The 26264-nt window shown below is 36.4% G+C and overlaps 1 protein-coding gene across 7 annotated transcripts in view; it reads right to left on the reverse strand.

The window, feature by feature from the left end:
- Window positions 1-26264, reverse strand: part of SLC26A8 (solute carrier family 26 member 8) — a 160680-nt gene that overhangs the window by 43489 nt on the left and 90927 nt on the right. For 6 of the 7 annotated variants that reach the window (XM_051996511.1, XM_051996507.1, XM_051996509.1 and 3 more), the window contains 2 exons: window positions 15904-15958; window positions 15663-15814 (listed from right to left, as the gene is read on the reverse strand). The exons of the other annotated variant lie outside the window; for it this stretch is intronic. In XM_051996511.1, the coding sequence (XP_051852471.1) occupies window positions 15663-15814; window positions 15904-15958 (207 nt within the window). The remainder of the gene's footprint in view (window positions 1-15662; window positions 15815-15903; window positions 15959-26264) is intronic. 7 annotated transcript variants of the gene reach the window in all.

Below are 26264 nucleotides of genomic sequence, written 5' to 3' on the forward strand. Positions count from 1 at the left end.
TCAGTTTCTGGAATAAGAACTCACTATTTGACAAAAATTCCTGGGAAAATACCTTATACCAAGATAAGGTCAAAATGGGCTCATGATTTAGATGTAAGAAAATTAGGAGAACTAAGGATAGTCTACCTCTCAGATCTGTGGAGAAGGAAGAATTTTATGACCAAAGAAGAACTAGATAGCATTATGAAATGCAAAATAAATAATTTTGATTACATTGAATTTAAAAGTTTTTGTACAAACAAAATCAATAAAGCCAATATCAGAAGGGAAGCAGAAAATTGGCAAAAAAAAAAAAAAAAAAAAAACCACGAAAAATTTATATCTAGTGTTTCTGATAAAGATCTCATTTCTAAAATATATAGAGAATTGACTCAAATTTATAAGAATATAATCTATTTACCAATTGATAAATGGTCAAAGGATATGAATAGATAATTTTCAGATGAAGAAATTAAAGCCCCATCAGTCATTCTTTGCAAAATTTTTTTTCATTACAAAAATATCCCACTAAGGGAAAGCACCCCCCCTCCACCTGAGATAATTGGGGTTAAGTTAAACCCAGGGTCACACAGCCAGGAAGTGTTAGGTGTCTAAGAGCAGATTTGAACTCAGGTCCTCCTGAGGTCTGGTGCTCTATCTACTTTGCCACCTAGCTGCCCAAGGGAAAGCCTCTTACCGTGTTTCCCCAATAATAAGACCTATCCCAAAAATAAGCCCTCCCCTTACTGTGTAAGATTCCTCTAAAATAAGCCCTCCCCTGAAAATAAGCCCTATTGAGATTGCTACTGTAGTGAAGGTGATCTCCTGCGCTACACGCTACATTACAGTACCCTCTGTATGCACCGTCCTCCCCTTCCCCCCCCCCCAGTGAAACGCACGCCGCGCTCCGAGCTGCATCCAATCAGAGCTGCAGCAGTGAGCGCGTCATCCTATTCTTCCCCAGTGATTTGCTTGCTGGCGCCCTTGAGAGCAGTGCCGCAGAGGAGAGCTGAGGCAGGACAACATAAAAACCCGGTATGTAAGTGGGAGTGAGGGGGCATGATGGAGGATAAAAGGGGCATGATGGAGGATAAAAGAAGAACTCAGGGGGCATGATGGAGGATAAAAGAAGAACTCAGCCAGCACTCACTGTGCTAAAGAAATGAAGAACTTCCTTGCAGAGAGAAGAATAGATCAAGTAATGATTCCTGCAGGAACGACTGCCTATCTCCAGACCCTTGATATTGCAATAAGCAAGCCATTCAAGGACCATTTGTGCATGGAAGTCAATGACTACATTGAAAATAGAATGGAAAGAAATCAGCGTGGAAACTTTGTGAAGCCCTGTCTGCAAGAAGTCGTGACTTAAGAAGTCATGGGATAAAATTACTGACAGCTGTGTCGCCAAGGCACTACGAGCAGGTTACCTGGACAAGACATGTTCAATTAAAGAGAGCTATATTGCTGGACATGACAGATTGGGTCCATTTCTTCTGAAGGAAATAGAGGCGCAAGACATCCAGGATGGAATTCAGGGTCTGGACACTTATGACGATGTTGTTGAAGAAGATGACATGATCATTATTGAATAAAGGTACTTTTTTTTTGTTCACATTTACCTGTTTATTAAAATTGCTGTCAATGTTCATTAAAATAAGCCCTCTCCTGAAAATAAGCCCTCTGGGGTTTTTCTGTCCAAAAAAATAGTAAGACAGTGTCTTATTATTGGGAAAACACGGTAGTAAAAAATAAAATCACCTCTTTTTGCTACAGCCTATGGGATTAGCGAATTCTTTTGCTTCTGAACCTATGTCTCAGAGCATCAGAGGATCTCATTCATTCACACATCATCAGGATTATTCTAAGATCCTTGTTAAGGAAGGGTTGGATGCTTACCTTAGCCTAGTAGGATCCTCCTTTCTGAAAATTACTTTTAAGTTAAATATAACCTCAGTTCCCAAAAGCAATCTTCTTCATGGGGATCTTGGCTACTCTCTTTGCTTGGCTCTTATACTCACTTCTATTCTAAATAGGCCTTTTGTTCAATGGACTTTTGATTACAGTCCCACCCTAGGTGGAGATCTCTGGGAACCACATCTTTATTATATCCAATCAGAAAGCCAAATTTTCATGTCAAACTTCAGAAGTTATAATTCCCAGTTGGTGACTTATCTCCTGAATTAAGCTTTTTTTTACTCCTGATGCAGAGAAGATTCTTCAGGAGGAAGAACCAGGTCATCACAAGAACAGCAAACTTTTTACTAAAAGAGATCACACTCCATTTTGACCTGACCAGTTCTTCACATTACGAATAACCCAAACTGTAGCTGAGGTGTTAAAATTATTATCTCTATTTTGCTTACCATCTTCAATATTCAGAGAAGATTAAGAAAACTGATCATAATCTTCAGGTCAGTTGATTTTTCCCACCCTTCTTGAGTCATTTTTTCCCCCTGTACCTTTAACCACATATCCCAAGGATGCGAGATCTGTTCTTAGTACTCTCTCTCCATTTCTCTATGTCCTACCCTGTAGGGTTTGTAGGATGTTAACTCTTTGGTTAGACTAGGACAAAGCCTAATATCAGGCAACATCTGTGCCCCTGAGGGATACAGTTTTATATTTCTGAAGACTCTATCAAGAGAAACTGGAGATCTCCTGTTATGCCACAGTTTTCATTTTCCATAATTATCCTGACCCAGTCCTGATTCAGTTTTTCTGCTTCAACTCAAAGCTCAGTCTTGCAAAACCTCCCTTCCCTCTTTATCACAGTATTTGATAAGGATAAAAAATCTTATGTTTTAGAATATCAAAAAGCCTCTCTCCATTTCAAGCTACTGGAATGTCAGATACCATCTTATCAAGATGCCTCTCCCCATCTTTGGGGTTCCTCCCTCCATGCCTCCCCTCACCCTGTCAGAACCTGATTGTCAGAGTCCCATTCCCGTTCTCAGCACCCTGACTCCACTCCTGCCTCTATCTACCCCCTGAGTCTGAGGCATGTGTATACAGGTCATTGAGAACTCTCATTGTTTGCTGGATTCTTGGAGACGATAGTCTCATTCAGCCCTGGGACCAAACCATGGATCCATTTGGTCCCAGTAAATCTCTCCCATTTAATAAATTATTAAATACTCTCTAATTTCTATCAACCAGTCATTTTCTTTACCCAATGCCTAACTCCTTTCAAACACTTTGGTATATGCACCCTTGGATTCCCAGTGATCCCTTTATTGTTTGCAATTCTATAATCCCAAACCCCCTGCTTGCTATATTTGCTTCCTCTAGGATCCAGTCAATTCACCTTAAAGAATGTCAACACTACAACATTCATTGGATGCTGCTTCAGCCAGCTTCTGGATATCATTCTTTTGAATGGAACCCTCCTTCTGAAGCAGACTCAGCTCTTTCAGCTTGAAGCAGCCATAACTCCAGTGGAAGACTGAGACCTTTGGCCTTTGTCCCCAGAGTTTCTTCTCCCCAAAAGACAGAAAGTAGGGACATAGTCTAGATCTATTCAAAACTGCCTATGTAGCTAAGGAAAGTGGAGCAACAAAACCATCCAGACATCCAGATTCCTTATCTCTTTTTTACAATTTACAAACTTGTAGACTGGTTAGTCTGTAGACTGAAGCCCCAAATTTCAGTATAAAAAGCTCTCTCAAATTTCCTCTAATTGCTAGACTCCCTTAAAGTTTAGTCCATCATTTGTGGCATAAACACTTTTCTGATTATAAGAGAATCTTTTTGAATTCTTTGAAACTATAAACCATGCTTTTTACACACTTCAAAACTAATCCAAGAAAAACAAAAAGATTATGAAAAGAAAGTTAACCAAGTAGAAAAGGAGATCCAGTCTTAAGAAAGAAAATGACTCTCTGAAAATTAAAATTGCACAAGGGGAAGCCAATGAGGTTTTAAGAGATCAAGAAACAATAAAACAAAATAGAAAGAATGAAAAATAGAAGAAAATGTGAGACATCTCATAAGAAAAACAACAAATCTGGAGAACAGATGAAGAAGAGAAAATATAAGATTGGATTATTGGATTACCTGAAAGCTATGACCAAAACAAACCCCCCAAAACAAAAAACCCAATACAAGAAATAATTAAAGAAAATTGTCCTAAAGTGAAAGAACAAGAGGGAAAAGTAGAAATAGAAAAAAATCCACTGATCGCTATCTGAAGAAGTCAAAGTTTAAAAAGATTCAATCAAGAAAGAAATTTATATTATATTGTTTTAGATGTATGTGTATATGTGTGTGTGTGTATGTGAATATATACACACACATATTTATATATAAATATGTCCATGCTTAACTGTTGCTTGCTTAGGAGAGTTGGAGGTGGGGAAGAAAAAGGAGAAAAAAAGCATAAAGTAAAAAGTGCACAGGAGAGAACAAAAGAAAACCTACAAGGAAACAAAGATGGATAGATTTGAATATAATATCTTCTATTATTATATATACTTTCTTGAAATAGAAATTTTGTTGTTACATATTTTGAATGTTTCCTTATCTTTACATGACAATGTTTTTTCTTTTTTTCTTTTTCCATTTTGTATTTAAGTTTTAAATTTAAAAATCCATTAAAAAAATTAATGCAGAAGTTAATTCACAGTGGAGATTAATACATAAATTCTAGTAATGATAGTATTTTAATTTACAAATCCAGTGTTTTATTGGCTAGGGAGCATTCCTATGTGCAAAATCTCTACTTGTTTGTATCTCTGCCAGTCTTCCATACCCATAATCAGAGTAAGAAAATATGAAAATATCTAATTCCTTTAAATAAATTCAAGTCTTTCAACCCAGATGAATTCTAAGACTTTAAAACAACTTACAGATTTAACTGCAGAAACAGAGTTGATAATTTTTCAGAAATCATGAAGAATGGCAGAAATGTTGGATAAGAAATTGTAAAGGTCAGGAACTTTAGAGAAATATACTTAAGGCTCAGTATGATTGATTTAAACAAGGTGTTAACTCAGTGGAATTGACAATACAATGGTTATCTAGTTTAGCATGTGAGTTCTCTAGTTCAGTATAACTGATTTAATCTTACAACAAATAATGGTTCCCTAGTAATATAATGATTGGTTTATACTCAGTATACTGTAATGATGTAATTGTAATAGAGCATATAAACTGGGGACAAACTCACCCAGAGAGAGACTTCCAGAGACCATTGTGGTGGCTCTCCTGCTTCCTCCACTGAAACCAAGACCCAGGAAGGCCTCCAGGAAGCTTAGCTAGCTTCCCAGGTAAAGGAGACAGACTGTGAAGGAGACAATAAAAACTTTTGGACTTTATCCCTGGCTATTATCTGGTGATTATGAAGGCTGAAATGAAGGCTGGTTCCAAGACCTCCAGAAAGCTAGCCAGAACCTTATATCTTGGTGCCTGAATGTGGACTAAGGACCTACATCTGTTACCCAGAATTAGGGTGAGTATAAAAATAGACAAGTAGGAAACTTTGTAAAGGGCTAAACTAGTGTTTCAGCTGAAATGGGTCAAATGCTTAGAAAACAGTCTTCCCCACTCCAAGGGAAGTGTATAGAATGCATAGGTAAACTAATAAAATTGATTGTAACTTGTGAGTAGATGATTGGCCTTTAGAAACATTATAGTACATGTCGCCTTGGAAGAAGGAAGGAAGGAAGAAGAATTAGAGCCAAACAAGTGGAAACTAGCAGGAGAACAATTAATTATTACAATGGTAATGATCATGATTCAATTACTAAAGAAACATTCTCTCTATAAAACTTAATACAATTGACTTTAAGGAATTACATAAGTTTTAGAATTAGGAAAAAGGAGAAAAAGCAGGAGGGGGATACTGATAAAATAGCTGAAAAATATGAATTAGACAAGAAAGGAGTTAAGTACAATGCTGATGAAATTAAGGAAGGTGGTACTTCATAACAGGAGCCATTAGGGCATTCTCCATCCCCTGATCTACCCCCCTCAATTAACCCTTCATGGGTGAAGGGAGAAGGAGGAAGAGGAGGGGCAGCGACATCATCAGCACCATCCATGCAGGAGCTTTATCCACCTCCTGTGACAAGATTACAAAAGACACTAGTTAAGGCTAAAAAAAAAAAAAAGATATATCTGATTTAAGAATAGAAGCATAATTTAGTGCTATACCAATCAGACTTCCAAGAAAATATTTTAATGATTTAGAAAAAATAACAACAAAATTCATATGGAACAATAAAAAGTCGAGAATCTCAAGGGAATTAATGAAAAAAAAATCAAATGAAGGTGGCCTAGCTGTACCTGATCTAAAATTATATTATAAAGCAGCAGTCACCAAAACCATTTGGTATTGGCTAAGAAATAGATTAGTTGATCAGTGGAAAAGGTTAGGTTCACAAGACAGAATAGTCAACTATAGCAATCTAGTGTTTGACAAACCCAAAGATTCTAACTTTTGGGATAAGATTTCATTATTTGATAAAAACTGCTGGGATAACTGGAAATTAGTATGGCAGAAACTAGGCAAGGACCCACACTTAACGCCATATACCAAGATAAGATCAAAATGGGTCCATGATCTAGGCATAAAGAACGAGATTATAAATAAATTAGAGGAACATAGGATAGTTTATCTCTCAGACTTGTGGAGGAGAAAGAAATTTGTGACCAAAGATGAACTAGAGACCATTACTGATCACAAAATAGAAAATTTTGATTATATCAAATTAAAAAGCCTTTGTACAAATAGAACAAATGCAAACAAGATTAGTAGGGAAGCAACAAACTGGGAAAACATCTTTACAATTAAAGGTTCTGATAAAGGCCTCATTTCCAAAATATATAGAGAACTGACTCAAATTTATAAAAAATCAAGCCATTCTCCAATTGATAAATGGTCAAAGGATATGAACAGACAATTTTCAGATGATGAAATTGAAACTATTACCACTCACATGAAAGAGTGTTCCAAATCACTATTGATCAGAGAAATGCAAATTAAGACAACTCTGAGATATCACTACACACCTGTCAAATTGGCTAAGATGACAGGAAAAAATAATGATGAATGTTGGAGGGGATGCGGGAAAACGGGGATACTGATGCATTGTTGGTGGAGTTGTGAACGAATCCAACCATTCTGGAGATCAATCTGGAATTATGCCCAAAAAGCTATCAAACTGTGCATACCCTTTGATCCAGCAGTGTTTCTATTGGGCTTATATCCCAAAGAAATACTAAAAAAGGGAAGGGGACCTGTATGTGCCAAAATGTTTGTAACAGCCCTGTTTGTAGTGGCTAGAAACTGGAAAATGAATGGATGCCCATCAATTGGAGAATGGCTGGGGAAATTGTGGTATATGAATGTTATGGAATATTATTGTTCTGTAAGAAATGACCAACAAGATGAATACAGAGAGGCTTGGAGAGACCTACATGGACTGATGCTAAGTGAGATGAGCAGAACCAGGAGATCATTATACACTTCGACAACGATATTGTATGAGGATGTATTCTGATGGAAGTGGATTTCTATGACAAAGGGACCTAACTGAGTTTCAATGGATAAATGATGGACAGAAACAGCTACACGCAAAGAAGGAACACTGGGAAACGAATGTGAACTATTTGCATTTTTGATTTTCTTCCCGAGTTATTTTTACCTTCTGAATCCAATTCTCCCTGTGCAACAGGAGAACTGTTTGGTTCTGCAAATATGTATTATATCTAGGATATACTGCAACATATTTAACATATATAGGACTGCTTGCCATCTTGGGGGGGGGGTGGAGGGAGGGAGGGAAAAAAACGAAACATAAGTGAGTGCAAGGGATAATGTTGTAAAAAATTACCCTGGCATGGATTCTGTCAATACAAAGTTATTATTAAATAAAATAAAATAAAATAAAAATAAAAAAAAAATAGAAGCATACCCTGTTATTCAGCGTTTGACTCTTCAGGTCAAGAAAGGAGAAGATATGTTGGAATCTTTACAAACTGCTAACTCATTAGAGTTGATAGATTATCGATCTGATCTTACAAGAAGAGGTTTTGGGCCAGAACTTGAAATAAGGTACTAAGTAAAACTTTGCACCTTTACTCATTGGAGTTTACACGTTTGGGAAATTTCAGGGTTTAGTATGAGATATTTGAATTCACCCCTCCCTCGAAGCTCTTAGGGCCAGAGAGCACTATGGGAGAAAACCCATAATCCCATTCTCTCAGAAGAGTCATATATATAAGCCAGTGAGGAATGATTCATTCCAAGGAATATTTTCCACTTGGCTGGCTGGTGGCAGAAGAAGAGTTTTCAGAGGAAGAAGCTACGAGTTGAGAGTTCAGTGAAGATTGAGAAGGCTCTCTCAGAGGCAAGACAGATTCAACTTGGTGCTGGCTCTGGAGGCTGAAGAAATCAGAGGCAGAGACTGAAGGACAAAACCTTTGGATTTGGAGACATTCAGAGGGAGTTCTTGGAACCAAACAGAGAGAGAGGCCTAAGCTAACCGGGCTATATTAGAGAAAATAGAAGATCTGAACTTTTATCACCTGCCTGCATTTTGGGTGATTATTACTTTCAACTGCAACTAAGGCTGTCTCCAAGAAAACCTCCCCTGAGAAACCTGCTCTCTCCCCCAGAGAGAACTATTCTACTTATTTTAAAAGAAGAAGATCACAACAAAGATACATTTCTTTTGATCTGGAAATTATCAAAGATCTGAAAAAGAGTTGCACTCTTTATGGGGCTATATTATCTTATGTTAAGATGGTATTAGAGAATTTGGCTTATGAAATTTTAAGCCCTAGTGATTGGGAATCTCTAGCAAAGATATGTTTAGAACCTGAACAAAACTTGTTGTGGTTTTTGGAGTATAGTCAACTTTTTAGAATAGAAACCCAACAAAATAAACTGGAGTTAATATACCAGCCACCTCTGATCAACTAGCACGTATAGGTCATTATGCAGACACTTTAGCATAGATTAATTACCCTTTACTAACATATGAGCAAACTGCTACTGCTGCTATCAAAGCACGGGGCACCCTCCCAAGAAGACAAGATAGAGAGGAAGACTTCACGAAAATAGAGCAAGGTCCAAATGAACTCCTTGCTGATTTTGTGGGCCATCTGCAGACAGCTCATATGAACTATTGGTGAAAATGCAGCAACAGGAATAATGATTAAAAAAAAAACTTGCTAGAGAAAATGCTAATGATTTGTAGAAGAATTATACTAGGACTACACAAGGATGCTCTTTTAGAGATCATAAGATGCTGTGCCACAATGGGCACAAATGCCTTTAATGCCCAGGGTATGATGCAGAACATGGGAAGACAGGGTCCCTTTTGGCAAGGGATTTCCAGAGAGACTCGTCAATGTTTTCAATGTGGTATAAAGTAGGGCATCCGAAAGCTCAATGTTGGCATAGAGATAGAATGAGAAGACGGGGTGAGACCCAAAGAAAGAACACTGGGAAATGAATATAAACTGCTTGCATTTTTGTTTTTCTTCCCGGGTTATTTATACCTTCTGAATTCAATTCTCCCTGTGCAACAAGAAAACTGTTCGGTTCTGCACACATATATTGTATCTAGGATATACTGTAACCTATTCAACATGTAAAGGACTGCTTGCCATCTAGGGGAGGGGGTGGAGGGAGGGAGGGGAAAAATCGGAACAGAAGTGAATGCAAGGGATAATGCTGTAAAAAATTACCCTGGCATGGGTTCTATCAATAAAAAGTTATTAAAAAAAAAAAAAAAAAGGGAAGACAGGGTGAGAGAACAAGACCCAAAACTCCATGTCCAAAATGCAACAGAGGCTTCCATTGGCCCTCAGAATACAGACTGACTCAGGGAAATGGGAAGTGAGGCCCAGTTTCAGGGACCTAGGTAAAAGTCAGGTGGGACATGATGGCAGCCAAGGTTACACTCAGTGAGTCTTTAGAAATTCAATATTAACACAAGATCAATCAGCCAAAAAGCAATCTGATGGAAGAAAGGATTACATGATCTATCAGCCAAGAAGCAATCAGATGGGGAAAAGGGATTGCAATTAGGTAAAATAGAATTGTATGCAGCTGGGACTACTAAGAGAAGTGAAATCTGTCCCTGTCCAGCCTATGGATCCTTTGCCTTCAAGCACAGTAGGCTTGACCATTTCCCCCCAAAGAGTGCTTACAAAACAGTGTTTATCCATACACTGATTTGGGAAACTGGGCAATGTGTAGCTAATATCCCAGTCACTAACACAGGTAGACAATATATGACTTATCACCCAGGAGAAGTAGTGGTATCAGGTTTACTGATACAGACTCCTAATAGTCAATCTGGTGATAGTTGCCCAGATTTTGACTCCCAGCAACAGAATCCAAGAATATTCTCTTCTGCAGCCTTTACAGCTGACCATCCTATGCTCACTATCTATGTAAAGGGCATACCATTGAAAAGATTGGTAGACATGGGTGCAGATGATACAGTCATTAGAAGTGCCAATTGGCCCAGTCATTGACCAAAGATTAAGGCAGACAGCTATATGTCCGGCATAGGAGGATCAAGAGCAGCTGAAGTTAGTGCTGCCCCTAGGAGATGGACATTTGAAGGCAAACAGGAGTTTTTACTCCTTTTGTAGTTGAAAAAATCCCCATCAAGCTATGTGAAAGAGACATTTTACAGCAATTAGGCTTACAATTGAATACTTTGGTTTTTTAGGCAGAGCTGCTGTTGAAGTCCTGCCTACATTCTCACTTATCCCCATTCAATGGAAAACTGATACACCACTGTGGGTAGAACAGTGGCCCTTAACAAGTGATAAAATTCAGGTCTTATTAGATATAGTACAAGGGCAACTTGATCAAGGACACTTACAACTTTTTCTAAGTCCTTGGAATTCCCCTGTATTTGTTGTAAAAAAGAAATCTGAAAAATGGAGGATATTGACTGATTTAAGAAAAGTAAATGAACAGATGCAAACTATGGGAACTCTTCAGCCTGGACTTCCATCTCCTACTCAATTGCTTAGAGAATGACCTCTTTGGGTTATAGACATTAAGGATTGTTTCTCTTCCATCTCTCTAGATAAGGAAGATATGAAAAAATTTGCCTTTTCAGTACCCAGCATTAATTTAGCTGAGCCTTATAAAAGATATGAATGGACAGTTTTGCCATAGGGAATGAAAAATAGCCCTTCTATGTGCCAAATGTATGTTGCTGCTGCTCTTACTCCAGTAAAAAAAGCATTTCCAAAAGTTATGTTGTTACATTTCATGTACGAAATCTTGGGGTGTGCATCTGAGGAGTAAATGTTAGAAGCATGTCTAACAAAAGACCATAGAAACACTAAGGAACTACAAATTGCATATAGCTCCAGTAAAAATTCAAAGCTCCTTTTCAATATTTAGGATATGAAGTATATCCTAAGGTGCTTATAGTACAAAAGCTTTTTTTAAGAACAGAGAAGTTGAATACCTTAAATGACTTTCAAAAATTAATAGAAGATATCCACCAATAAATTACAACCATTATATAACATTTTAAGGGGAGACACTGCATTAAATTTACCACGCAAGCTTACAAAAGAAGCTCAAGAGGCTTTGAGAGAGGTTGAACTAGTTTTATCCAATGTGGTTGAAAGAATTACTCAAAAACCTTTGGAAATATCAGTTTTTGCTACAAAAGAAGCACCCACAGTAGTGGGTGACAGTGTGATCGAGTGGGTGGTCTTCCCAGCACAACCAGAATAAAGCCTTACTCCTTACCCAGTGCTTGTGCTAGAATCTTATTAAAGCCCATTAAGAGAGTAGTACAATTATCTGGAATAAGACCTGACAAGATATATATATATACCTTTTATACCAATGCACAAATTTACAAATGCTGTGAAACTATCCCAGAGTGGCAAATTATTGGCCACAGCTCCAAATTGTACACATGGATCCCCATTAAAGATAACCCAACTATTACATAATTGGCAATTGAAGAAAAGGTTTCTAAAGTTCCTCTTAAAGGACCAACTGTCTTTACAGATGCACCCAAATACAACATTTGTGCTATATACTCTTATGACTTAACTATAAAGAGAGTAGTCAGAACTCCTTTTCAATCCACTCAGCAGAATGAATTGTATGCAATCATGGTAGCTCTTACTTATTATCCAGGAGATGTAAATATAATATCTGATTCAGCCTATTCAGTAGGTGTGGTACAAAGAATTGCCACAGCCCAAATAAAATTTGTAGCTTCTAATATATATCAGCTCTTTAAGGAACTTTAAGAGCAAGTGAGAAAGCATCCAAGTAAGATTTCTATCTTGCATGTCCACTCTGATAGTGGACTTCCAGGGCCTATTTTTGATGGAAATTCAAAGGCAGATAGCCTTCTAACCATGTTAGCCAATATGCCTTTATTTCAGGCAGTCCAAGAATCTCATTCTAAATATCATCAGGCTGCTCAAGCTTTACATTTACAATTTGGAATAACAAGAGAGGAAGCTAGCAACATAGTAAAAGCCTGTACATCTTGCCTTCCTTTCCACACTCCTATGCTCCCTCCAGGGAAGAACCCTTGTGGTTTGAGACCTAGTGAAATTTGGCAAATGGATGTGACCCATTATAAATCTTTTGGTCGCCTGTCTTTTATCTATGTTGTGGTAGACACCTTTTCTGGGTTTACTTTTGAAATACCAGCAGCAAAAGAGACTGCCTGAGTGGTCACTGAATTCCTTATACAAAGTTTTGCAATCATGGATGTGCTACAAGCAATAAAAACAGATAATGGACTTGCATATGCTTCTAAACACTTTGCACACTTTTGTGCACAGGATAAGATTTTACACACCACTGGCATACCCTTTAATCCTCAAGGACAGGCAATAGTAGAGAGGAGAAACAGAGAAATTAAGACACACCTCCAAAAACAAAAGAAAGGGGGAGCCACAGGTAACCCTAGAGAACTTCTAAATTTGGCTTTTTAGACCATTAATTTTTAAATTTTCAATAAAGATGCACTGGCTCCAGCAGACAGGTTTTATAACCCACTAGAAGGGCAGTGTCCAGTGTGAACAGCTCCACTATCTTTAGATAATCGCCAGGTGTTGTGGAGAGATTCAGAAAGCGGTGAATGGAAGGGCCAAGGTAAGTTGATTGCTTGGGGGAGAGGGTTTGCTTGTATCTGTACAAGGTGGGAAGGAATCAGATGGGTGCCAATGAGCCGTATTCACCTTGTCCATAGGAGAGACAAAAATAGGAAAAAAAAAAAAAAGAAAAAAAGAAAAAACCTTGAAACAAAGGAGAAGACCCAAGAAACATCTGACATTGAAAGAGCATGGCTGATAATGAGACTGTTACAGAACTTCAAAACCAGCAGGAATCATTGGATTCCCTGAGACATGATAAGACTAATAAAGAACTTCAAAATCTGCAGGAATCATTGGGTTCCCTGATACATGAAGTAATGGACAATAGATCGGTTTTGGACTATTTATAGGACTTATGGACATGTATAATTCCTCATGTTGATTCATGTTGTTTGTTAAATCACTACTAGCCTGTATTATTTTACTATGTGCTTGTAAAATACCTCCCATGTTTATGGATTTATGTATAACTGTTTCAAGTGAAACCCTTGAGAAACCCACTAACAAAATCTGGCTTGATGCCCCATTTCCCTTTGGTGTTTTCATCTCCCTTCCTGGGATGTCAGGGAGGGTGTGATCACCTCCTTTTTTGGTATTTTCACCCCCCCCTTTCTGAAAAGTCAGGAGGGGTATGATCACCTCCTTTTGGGGGTTTTCACCTCCCTGAGAAGTAATGGCGTGACCACCTATGTTCTAAAACAAAAGAAAGCTGGAGATATAAAGGGCAGGAACTTTGGAGAAATATACTTAAGGCTCAGTATGATTGATTTAAACAAGGTGTCAACTCAGTGGAATTGATAATACAATGGTTATCTAGTTTAGCATGTGAATTCTCTAGTTCAGTTATGATTGATTTAATCTTACAACAAATAATGGTTCCCTAGTAACATAATGATTGGTTTATACTCAGTATACTGTAATGATGTAATTACAGTAAAATGGGGACAAACTCAGCCAGAGAAAGACTTCAAGACAGAGACCATTGTGGTGGCTCTCCTGCTTCCTCCACTGAAACCAAGACCCAACCCAGAAGGCCTTAAGAAAGCTAGCCAAGCCCCAAGGGAAGGAGACAGACTGTGAAGGAGACAATAAAGATTTTGGACTTTATCCCTGGCTATTCTCTGGTGATTATTCTGCTGAAATGAAGGTTGGTCCCAAGATCTCCAGAAAGCTAGCCAGAACCTTACAAGAAATATTATAACAAATTTCTTATAATATTTAAAAAAAAAAACTGAAAAAGGTAGATCTCAAAAATCAGAGCCTAATAATATTATCTTGGAAAATTATTAAACTATTTATTAAACCAATATCTTCTTGAACTCTTAAAAAAAAAGTACATAGTAATCAAAAGAGCTAGCATGGATTAACTAATTCACTAATTAGAGTGATATTGATGCTATGATACATGCATCCTCTATTGATTTTACCTCCTTTTAAAAAATTGGTTATCAAACAAGTAAATCAAGGTAATTTATAAACATAGTGCATTATATTTTCAGTAAAATATCTGATATCCTCATGGTAATCTTATTGATAAAATGGAGGAACATGAGCTATTTGACAATTCAGGTAAGTGACCAAACAACCAACCTCAAAGTATTGATTAATTGATTAATATCATACTGGAGGAATATCTTAGTGACAAGCTACAGGCTTCTGTCTTGACCCTATTCTATTCAGCAGTTTCATCTATGATTTAAATTGAAGATATAGACATGCTAATTAAATGTATAATCAGAATAAAGTTGGGAGAATCAGCTGACAAATTGGAAGACAGAATCAAGCCTCAAAATATCCAAAGGTCTCAAGCTGATAATACCAAGTGAAATTTCAGAGGAACAACTGCAAAGTCTTCCATTTTGAAAGAAAATTATTTAAGTACAGGATTTTAAAATTTTGTTTTGTTGTTTAATTGTTTGTTATATCCAATTCTCCATGGCTCCATTTGGGGAAAGATAACTTAAAAGCAATTTATTTGAAAAGATCTTTAGTTTTTCCATAGAATCATTAACTATTAGAGCTAGAAGGATTGCATAAATCTCTAGTCCCAATTTATTCAATTGACTAGTTTTTATTAAGGCCTACTATGTGTTAGGCACTGTAAAAATACATCTTCTTTGGAGAATACTAATTCATGCAGATGTTGTATTTGGAAAGCATGGCACTAGTTTGAGGTCCAGTTCCTCAATATGAGTTAATAAATGAGAATTCTGATTTATAAATCAATTTCTCCTGTATTTGTTTAATTTGAGTTAGGTTTTAATGAAAAGACAGATTCTTGAACTAACATTGACTATTGGTTAGACCTTATGCAAAGATAAATAATTGAACTATGGTTTTAAACTACTGTTGAGACTAGATGGTGGGAGCCATCAGTCATTTTTTGACTATTTAATTGCAGAACATCATGCAAGACACCATAATTGCCAGGAATTCTATCCCTCTATGTTTTACCCTCATCTTTCTCCTAGAGTCATTGTCTGACTTTATAAGAAGTTGCCCAGACTTCTGGTTAGTGTTAATTTGACTCTAATTTTACCCCTCTTCCTCAAGGATACACAAGATTAGCTAACCTTTATTAATGGTTCTGGCTCATCCTCAGGTGTCTCTAAGTATTTCTTCCCAAGAGCAAACAGAACAGCATCATGAAGGGTAAGGAACAACTGGGCCTTGGTAATGCCAGCATCAAAGAAATCACTTCTTTCAAAAGACTTAACAATCAGTGCTGAAAATCAAAACAAGGTAGACTCAGTCATCTGAACAGAAAGAGGACCCAGAAATACAAAACATAGCTCAGCGGCGCATGATACTCACGATGACAACCTGCTAGGAGAACTAATACATCAATGTTGTAAAATGCATTGCAGATCTGTGGAGAGAAGTTATCAAATCACAATTAGTGAACTGAACATACAGAAGAAAAATGATAATAACAGAGTTTTCAAGAATTCTTTTAATGAGGAAATTGGCTTGCTTATATGAATCTCTGCCTTCTGATTGACACACTTAAGAATCTTCATGAACATTTTTAAAACATACACATACATATGCATTATACCAAAGGACATCTTATTGACATCATATGACATTTGTATATCTTCTTTCCAGGGTGTTGGACATTTTTTCTTACTGTAGTACAGAGGGGTAAACTGAGGGAAAGAGTTAATTAAGACAACAGGAGGAAACTACTCTCTCCCAAAGAAGCAGATTTCACCTTTAGGTAATCCAATTTCTAGCTAGTTTTTCTCTAGCTAGTTTACATCACAGCTAAATTTCTGTATTTCAAATTTTCACCCACTTCTTCTACTTCTGCCCTTTAGGGCTAAATCTTGTTCTTCTTCCTCAAGACAGCGATCACGTTCCCTCTAGGTTTTCTCTTCTCTAGGCCAAACATCCCCAGCCCTCATCATTTTGGGGGTCTTCTGGATGCTTTATAGCTTTTTACTGTCCATTCTAAACTGTGGGATTTAGAACAGAAAACAAGATAATACACACATGATCTGACCAAGTCAGAGCACAATGGAACTGTCACCTCCTTATTCTTAAAATCTCTCTCAATGTAGTTCAATATTTCATTAGCATGTTTTAGCTGCCCTTTTATACTGCTGACTCAAGTTGAGTGTGTAATATATAAAAATCCCTAGATGTTTTTCAAATGGCTAATTCTGCTGGTTAATTTTTAAAATAATAGCTTTTAATTCTTCCAAATACTTGCAAAGATAGTTTCCAACATTCACTCTTGTAAAATCTTATGTTCCATATTTTATCTCTTCCTCTTTCCCTATCTCCTCCCCTAGACAGCAAGTAATCTAATGTAGTTTAACCATGTGCAAATCATGCTGCACAAGAAAAATTAGATTGAAAAAAGGGAAAAAAATGAGAGGAAAAAAAGCAAGCAAGCAAACAACAAAAACAATTTAAAAATACTATGTTGTGATCAGTTCCCATAGTCCTCTCTCTGGATGCAGATGGCTCTTTCCATCACATGTCTATTGAAATCGGCCTGAATCATCTCATTGTGAAAAGAGTCAAGTCCATCCCAGCTGATCATCACACAATTTTGTTGTTGCTATATACAATGTTCTTTTGGTTCTATTCACTTTTGAAATCATCCTGTTGATCATTTTTTATAGAACAGTACTATTCAATTATATTCATATACCATAATTTATTCAGCCATTCCCCAAGTGATGGACATCCACTCAGTTTCCATTTCCTTGTCACTATAAAAAGAACTGCTACAAACATTTTTGCCCATGTGGATCCTTTCCCCTTTTTTATGATCTCTTTGAGAGAGACTCAGTAGAGACAAGGAACTGGAAACTGAGTGGATCATCCTATCAGTTGGGGAATAGCTGAATAAGTTATGGTCTATGAATGTCATGGAATATTATTGTTCTGTAAGAAATGATCAGCAAGATGATTTATGAAAGGCCTGGAGAGACTTACATGAAGTGAGGCTAAGTGAAGTGAGTAGAACCAAGAGAACACTATACTCAGTAACAGGATTATGCGATGATCATTTCTAATAGATGACTTCAACAATGAGGTGATTCAGGACAATTCCAAAAGACTTGTGATGAAGACAACCATCTTCTTCCAGAGCGAGGACTATGGGAACTGAATGTGGACTACAATATAGTATTTTTATCTTTTTTTGTTGTTTTTGTTGTTTCCTGTGGATTACAATATAGTATTTTTATCTTTTTTGTTGTTTTTGTTGTTTCCTTGCTTCCCCTCTCCTCTCATAGTTTTCCTTTTTGATCTGATTTTCCTTATGCAGCATGATAAATGTGGAAATATGTGAAAGAATTGCACATGTTTAACATATACTAGATTACTTGCTGTCTAGGGAAGAAGGTGATGAGGAGGGAGGGAGAAAAATTTGGAACACAAGGTTTTCCAAGGGTGAATGTTAAAACTATCTTTGCATGTATTTTGAATAAAAGCTATTATTTTAAAAAATGGGAATGGGATGTATATCCCATAGAATGGAAGTGGATAGCAGAATCAATTAAAAAACAGAATCCTATAATGTCATTTACAAGAAATATTTGAAGCACAGAGACACATACAGAATAAAGAAAAAGGGCTGCAACAAAATTTTTCATGCTTCAGTTTCAGTAAAAAAAATCAACAGTAGCAATCATGATCTTAGACAAATCAAAAGCAAAAATAGATCTAACTAAAAGAAATAAGGAAAGAAAATATCTCTTGCTAATATATGAATTAATATCAATACCAAAAATATGCACCAAATGACATAGCAGCCAAATAGTTAAAGGAAAAGTTAAAGGAATTACAAGAAGAAATAATAAAACTATACTAGTGGGAAAACCTGAATTTTCCTCTCTTATAATTAGATAAGACTAAAAAATTAATAGGAAAGAAGTTAAGCAGATAGATTCTAGAACAGTTAATTATGATAACCTCTAGAGAAAACTGAAAGAGGATAGACAAGAATATACGATTTTTTTCTCAGCAGCATATAAAGTTGACCATGTATTAGGGCATAAAAATATTGCAACCAAATGTAGAAAGGCAGAAAGATTAAATGTATCTTTTTCAGATGATAATGCAATAAAAATTTCATTCAATAATAGGCCGTGGAAAATAGATTAAAAATTCACTGGAAAGGTCAAAGAACAAATCATAAAAATAATCAGTAATTTCATTAAAGACAATGGCAACTATGAGACAACATGTAAAAATGTAAGTGATGCAACTAAAGCAGTAGTTAAGGGAAAATTTCTGTCTCTAAAACATTAAGATCAATAAAATAGAGAAAAGCAAATCAGTGAATTGAACTCGCAACTAAAATAAAAAAAGAAATTAGAAAAACAAATTAAAACTCCCCAAATAATGCCAAATTGGAAATCCTGAAAAACAAGGATTAATAAAACGAAAAGTAAAAAACCCATTGAACTAATATAACTAGAAGGTGGTTTTGCAAAGAAACAAAAGAAAACAATAAAATAAGTGATTAAAAAAGAAATCCCAAAATTCTTAGTAAAGAGCTATTTCATCCAAAAAGAAAAACAACAATTGCCATTTACTTTGATTCTTGCAAAAGAAATAACTTAAACATTTAGAACTATATGAGTACTGAGAACTTGATTTTAAGCTAATTCTTGCAACTGAAGATACAATTAACAAGAATAGTAGAATTGTGATTCTTACTGTAACTGATAAATAATCGCATAATATGTGTAATTTGATAAATCCCAAATGAGTGGAATTCTTAATAAAGAGCTATTTCATCCAAAAAGAAAAACAACAATTGCCATTTGCAGGAAAGTGCCAGCACTGCTCATGCTACCACCATGTTGAACACGGATGAGATCAAAGAAAAAACAATTATAAAGAAATGGAAACTCTCATCATCAGTGTGACAAAAGAGGACAAGTTCATAATTCTAGGTGACTTTAATGCAAGAATAGGCACAGACCAGAAAACAGGGAGTTCTTAGGAGAAATAGAGTCAGAAATAGCAACAGTAGCTTACTACTTGTGCATCTCACGACTCTCTTATCACCTATACTATCTTCCACTTTTATAAATTCAATAAAATACAATAAATAATAATAAAATAAAGTTCAGGAGAAGCTGAGAGAGATGCAGAATTCTTGATTCATTAAGAAGGCAGATGAAAGTCAGTTTTACAATGATAGTAACAATCCAAAGAGCATTTATGATGCTGTAAAGGCTATTTTGGCACCAAAGATTCATGGTGCATCTCAACTACTCAGTGCCAACGGAGCGACAATGATTAATGAGTATGTCACGATCCTAGAGAGATGGTTTGCACATTTCTATAGTGTTCTCAATAGACAGTTATTAATCAGTGCTCAAACCACTGACCATATATTTCAGGTTGAAGTCAATTTCTTTCTAGCTGAATTTGAAATTGAAGAATTGGTTTTGAATGCCATTAGGCTTCTTTTGTGTGGCAAAGCATCTGCTGCCAATCTCCTTCAATTGAGATTAACAAGGTGGGGGTGGGATTGTCAATTGTTCATACGAAGGCTGACAAAATTTTTCTGGGTTATATGGCAGGAGGAAGTTATTCTATTCAAATCCATTTCTATAAAAGTAAAAGAAATAGATTTTCCTATGACAATTACAGAGGAGAGGGGAGACATCAGTCTCTTAGGTTATTGCTGACGAAATGATTGGCAGAGTCTGGTCTTTCACCTGGAAGATGGTTGTTTAACTGAGACAAAATGTGTATTACAGAAAGAGCTGAAGAATGTTCAATAAGGTGTTTCCTGCTTGACAAACCCAGGAAAAATACCAGGAGCAGAACAAAGGTCTGTAGACAACATTTATCAATATAACTAAGGCCTATGATATTATCAGTTATGAGAACTTATGGAAGATCATGGCAAAATTTGGTTACTCAGACAGTATTGTATGCCAATAATGGCATTTTTCCAAGGAAGCTGGATAATGGAGGATTCTCTCAGGATTTCCCAGTCACCAGTGAAGTGAAGCAAGGCTTATACTTATTCTCACACTTGTTAGTCTGATGTTTTCAGCAATGTTTGTCAGATACCTCCAAGGAGGACAAAAACAGCATCAAGCTCATACAGTGATAGTACAGATGACTGTGCATTTGATGCAGCCTCTGAAGCTGAGACACAACAAAGTATGGATCAATTCTTTGCTGCTTGTACTAATTTTGGCCTAACAATTAACACCAAGAAAACACAGGTTCTCTCCCAGCCAGCATTACACCATCCATACATGAAACCACTGGCTACAGCATATAGAGAAATTTGAATATTGTGTCCCACTTTACTTACTTTTGCAGCATACTTTCAGGGATATACATATTGATGAGGTTGACATACATATTCCCTGAGTTGGCTCTGTGTGAAAGACCCCAAAATAAAGTGTGGGAGAGAGGTAGTATTAGGCTGCTTAGTAAACTGAAAGTCCACAGAACCACTGTGTTGATCTCTTTGTTGTACAGCTGTGAAATTTCCATCCTAGGAAACTAAATTGTTTCGAGTCATTGTAGGAAGATTCTGAAGATCACTTGGCAAGGTGAGTTCTTTTCTCGAGCTAAATTGCCAAGAATTCAAACTCTAGAACAGAAAGTACACCTTGGATTGGCTAGCCATGTTGCTTGAAAAGTAAAAGTACTTTTGCCTAAAAGCCTATTTTACAGAGAACTCAGAAAAGTAGGCACTCACATAGAGGTCAGAAGTGATACAAGAACACACTCACACAATCTCTTTGAAGAATTTTGGAACTGACTGTGCAACATGGCAGACAGTGGCAAAGGACCATTCAGCATGGTATGTCCACATCAAAGGAGGCACTGTACTCTATGATTGAAGCAGAATTATAGTAGCTCAAGAAAAATGTGAGATACAAACTTCTTTACTCCAAATGTTCATGTGGACTATTTGTGACTGACCTGTGGTAGCGTATTCTAAGTATATATTAATTAGATCAGCTAGTCACACACACTCCAACATAGTGATGTCACTTGGGTGGTCTTTGAGAATAAAGGACAAAAACCAACCAACAGAACATTCCATCTCCTGCCCTTTGGTCTTTACACAGATTGTCTGTCCTCTGCTGCTGGAATGTTCTCCCTGCTCACTTTCATTTCCTGGAATCCTCAGCTTCCTTCAAAGCTCAGTTCAAATGATATTTCTTATATTAAGTTTTTTTAAAAAAATCTAACAAGTATTTGAGGGTTCTCTCACTGGTGCCTAAAATTGTTTTGCATTTACTTGGTCACAGAACAGAGGTGGGCAATGTCCAGTCTGCAGGCCACATAAGGTCCACAAAATCATTTGCTAAGGCAGCCAGAAGTGATGATGAACTGAAAGCTAGGAAGTTGTTCCTAGAACTGCTTGAGTTCTAAAAATGGTATGCCAAGTGGCTCTTGGCAGAAAAAAAGATTTCCCACCCGTCAGAGAGGATAGAAGACTGGCCTTTGGACTAGGGAATCCAGAGTTAAATCCTACCTCTGATATATACTAATTATATAAGCCCTGATCAAGTTCTAATAATCTTATAATGTTTTACAGAATTCTCTAAGAGTATGATTTGCAGAGCAAGCACATTAAAACCTGGGACTTCCTTGAATCAATTAACCATTCATCCAGTCACTGTATCTCTTTTTACTTAGTATATATTTTGTATTTACTTATCTGTGTACACAGTGCTTCTCTTCAGTAAAATGTAAGGCTTTTGAGGACAGGGCCTGTTTTATTTTCTTGTATCCCCTGCACCTAGGCAACTATGTGGAACAGTGGAGAGAACACTGGACCAGGAGTCAGAAGACCCAAGTTTCACTATGACTTTAGACATATACTAGCTCTCCTTATGCAAAATGAGGATAGGAATAATACCTATTTCCTAGGTAAAGGTCAAATAATATAATATTTGTAAAGTACTGAGCAAAGTGTCTGCTACATATTAGATACATAACAAATGCTTGTTTCTTTCCTTGGCATAAACTTTGTTCAGTGAAGCCATGCTAGCACTTTTGGATTGCTATTTTCTTTTCTAGTTATTCACTTATCATTCTTTCAATGCTACATTCCAGAGAGGCAGCATTAGAGTAGTGGATGAAGGATGGCTTCAAAGTCAAGACGACCTGGATTCAGGATACCGCTTTGTCCCATTCTGGCTTTGTATCCCCTTCAGCAAATTCTTTAATTTCTCAGTGCAAAAATGATGCTGATTTGCATTAGGAGAGGAAGGTTTTTCATCTGGGAGTTTCCTTTATGAAACTCCCAATAACACCACAGTTTCTGTTTCTATTTGTTATGATAGGGACTAAAGGTAAACTCATCGGACTATATAGATTCCAGTCTCTTTCCTTTTTAAAAAGTTTGAACATTTGCCTTTTCCCAGGCCTTTGCTACAATTCCTGTTCTTCATGATCTTTCAAAGAGCATCAAATTTAAGATTCAGTACTGGAGGATGAAGTTTGGCATAGGGAACTTGAACTCATTAAGATTAGCTAGATATTTTCTTACTTTCTATGCATCAATTTCTTATTAACTTTTTGTTATGTTCTTTCCTACCTCCAAAAAAAAAAAAAATTCTCCTTGGCAGAGAAAACAGAAGCAAAAAAATTATTAAACAGCTCTGACTCTCTCTTGTCATTATTGTTCCATCTATCCTAAGCAATAGTACTATCTCTCTTTCGATCTTTCTTTTTTTTCCCCAATATTACTTTTAGAAAACTTTTTATTGTTATCTTTTCTCACCAGCTTTCAACTCATTCTAAGCTTTAACACTGATAACAACTAGTCTGACATTTATAGTCATTCTGTTGTCTATCAATGTCTCGAAGACATTATAAACTTAAACATATCCAAAACTGAATTTGTTATTATTTCCTCTCCTCCTTAAACCATCCCCTCTTCTTAACTTCCATACTAATGTCAAGGGTATCACCATTCTCTCAAGTCACCAGGTTTACCATCTACATTGACTTCTCATCTTCATTCTCCCCATACCCAATTTGTTACCAAATCCTGCCAATTTTCCCTTCACATCTCTCATATGCATCCCTTCCTTCCCCTGGTTCAGGCCTTATTACTCCAACCAGAAGTATTGCAATAGTCTTCTGGTTGGTCTCCTTGTCTTCCCCATTTCAAGTCTCTCCTTCATTTAGCTATCAAAGTGATTTTCCTAAATACACAGGTCTGACTATATTATTGCACTACTAAATTTCAAAGCTTCTTATGTCCTTCAGGATCATACATAATATCCTTTGGCTTTTAAAGTCCTTCATAAACTGTTCCCTCTCTACCTTTCCAGAGTCCTTATACCTTACTCCCTTCCATGTACAATTTAGTACCTTTAGCTTATGATTCCTCACATACAACAATCCATGTTCTAACTCTGGTATTTTCATTGGCTATCTCATATGCTTGGTATATTCTTTCTCTTTATCTCTGCCTCTTGTCTTCCCTGGTGTCTTTTAAGTCTTAGCTAAAATTTTACTTTCTTCAAGAAGTATTTCCTAATCTTGCTTAATCTTAGTTCTTTCCCCCGAGATTATCTTCAACTTGTCTTCCATATATCATATATATATACATACACATACACATGTGTGTATATATGTATATATTTTGTTACCCCTGTTACAATGTGAGCTCCTAAAGGGCACAGACTTTTTGTCTTTATATCCCTAGAATTCAACACAGTACATGACACACAGTAGGCACTTAATGTTTGTTGATTTGAGTAGACTTGATTTTTCTGGGACTTGGTTTCTTCATTTAAGTTTAGGATTGTATGAGCATATATAATATTCTGCATTCCAGGATAATTTTAGCAACATCTTAGCCACTAAAGGGATTAGATCCAGATGCCAGCCTAAAACAATAGGTAAAAGAAGTTAAAGTTCACTCAAGGGATATGGCTACTGAGTATATTTCAAGCCAACAAAGTAAGACAGAAAAAGAGAAAGTTCTGAAGTGAAAGTCAGCTAAAGCCTACAGAGAAATCTTTGGAACCATACAAGAAAATGCCTTCATTGCTTAAGAGACCACAAATCAAGGAAACACTACTGAGTCATAAAATAGCTTAGCTTTGGATCAGAAAAGTGATATAGAAGACACAAAAATGATTGGAAGGCAGGCTGAGAGAATCCTTCTAGATCTATCACTGGTGTTAGTCTGAATCTCAGGCTGGTTACCAAGGAAACTCGATCTGGCAACTAACTCAGACAAAAAGCTTATTAAGAGAGAAAAAAGTGTGTCAGGTGAACTGATTTGTGGCTATATTTTAGTTACCTAGGGTAAGAAAGCTGCACTCTCTAAAGCTCTTTCATGATTGGACTTTTGATTTCCTCTTTTAAGATGTATTCTCAGGGTAAAAAATTTAAAAGATAATATAATAAAAAATGAAAGAGGCTGTGAAATATCCCACTCATTTTCAATGCATTAAAATCCAGAATTGTCAATTATTATAATTTTATAGCTTCATCATTTTGTTTAGTATGTTAAATCTCTACCTGTTTCTGTATATTTTCAGGTAATGAACCAATACTATTTTAAAAGCCTAGAGAAGGGTTTTGTGGCTTATTTCAGGGACATCAAAGGGGAAAAGTTGGAAATCTTTTTCTCCTTTTCCACAGGATATCTCTGTAGAAAGGATTTCAAGTGGGAAAAAAAGAGTAGTTAAAATAATATCAAAGGAGCAAGCAGAATTCAGTTTCAATTGATCAAGGATGGACAGAAGCAGCTACACCAAAGAAAGAACACTGGGAAATGAATATAAACTGCTTGCATTTTTGTTTTTCTTCCCGGGTTATTTATACCTTCTGAATCCAATTCTCCCTGTGCAACAAGAGAACTGTTCGGGTCTGCACACATATATTGTATCTAGGATATACTGTAACCTATTTAACATGTAAAGAACTGCTTGCCATCTGGGGGAGGGGGTGAAGGGAGGGAGGGGAAAAATCAGAATGGAAGTGAGTACAGGGGATAATGCTGTAAAAAATTACTCTGGCATGGGTTCTGTCAATAAAAAGTTATTTAAAAAAAAAAGGAACAAGCAGATAATTGGAACTTATAGAAGGAAAAAAAAAAGGTATAGAAAGCTGGACAGGATTGAGAAGTTTAGAAGATTAGAAGAGTTGGTTAATAGAAATGAGTCTCAAATCTATATATCCATCCTTAATCTCTCCTGGACTCTAGTTCTTCATTATCAACAACAATGGTTTTTCACTGACTAGAGATAGCACTGACACTTAAAACTTATTACTTCCCCTGTCTTCTCCCAAATTCTTTCTTTTTATGGAGTGCATCACCATACTTCCAGGTATTCAATTTCAATAACCTCAAAGTATTCTTTAATTCTTTCCTCTACCTCACTCATAAAGCAGTCGCTCTTTGTCAATTATATGTTCATAGGATGTTTTACATCTGTAGGACCCCTTTTCTCTACTCATATGGTCTTTATCCTACTTCAGAACCTCATCATCTCTTAATTGGTTTATTGTAATATAGTAGCTTTCTAATTGATCTCCCTGTTATTTCCCACCCCTCTCCTTTCTAATTCTTCCTATGGCAACCAAAATAATCTTCCTATTGTATGTGTCCAATAAAAAAAAAAACTTTAATAGTTTCCTATTTCTATGAATAAAAACAAAATTCTTGGCATGACATTTCTTATTACTCCCTTCCTTGC

This window comes from Antechinus flavipes, chromosome 4, assembly GCF_016432865.1.
Source record: "Antechinus flavipes isolate AdamAnt ecotype Samford, QLD, Australia chromosome 4, AdamAnt_v2, whole genome shotgun sequence".
Classification (NCBI taxonomy): Eukaryota; Metazoa; Chordata; class Mammalia; order Dasyuromorphia; family Dasyuridae; genus Antechinus; species Antechinus flavipes.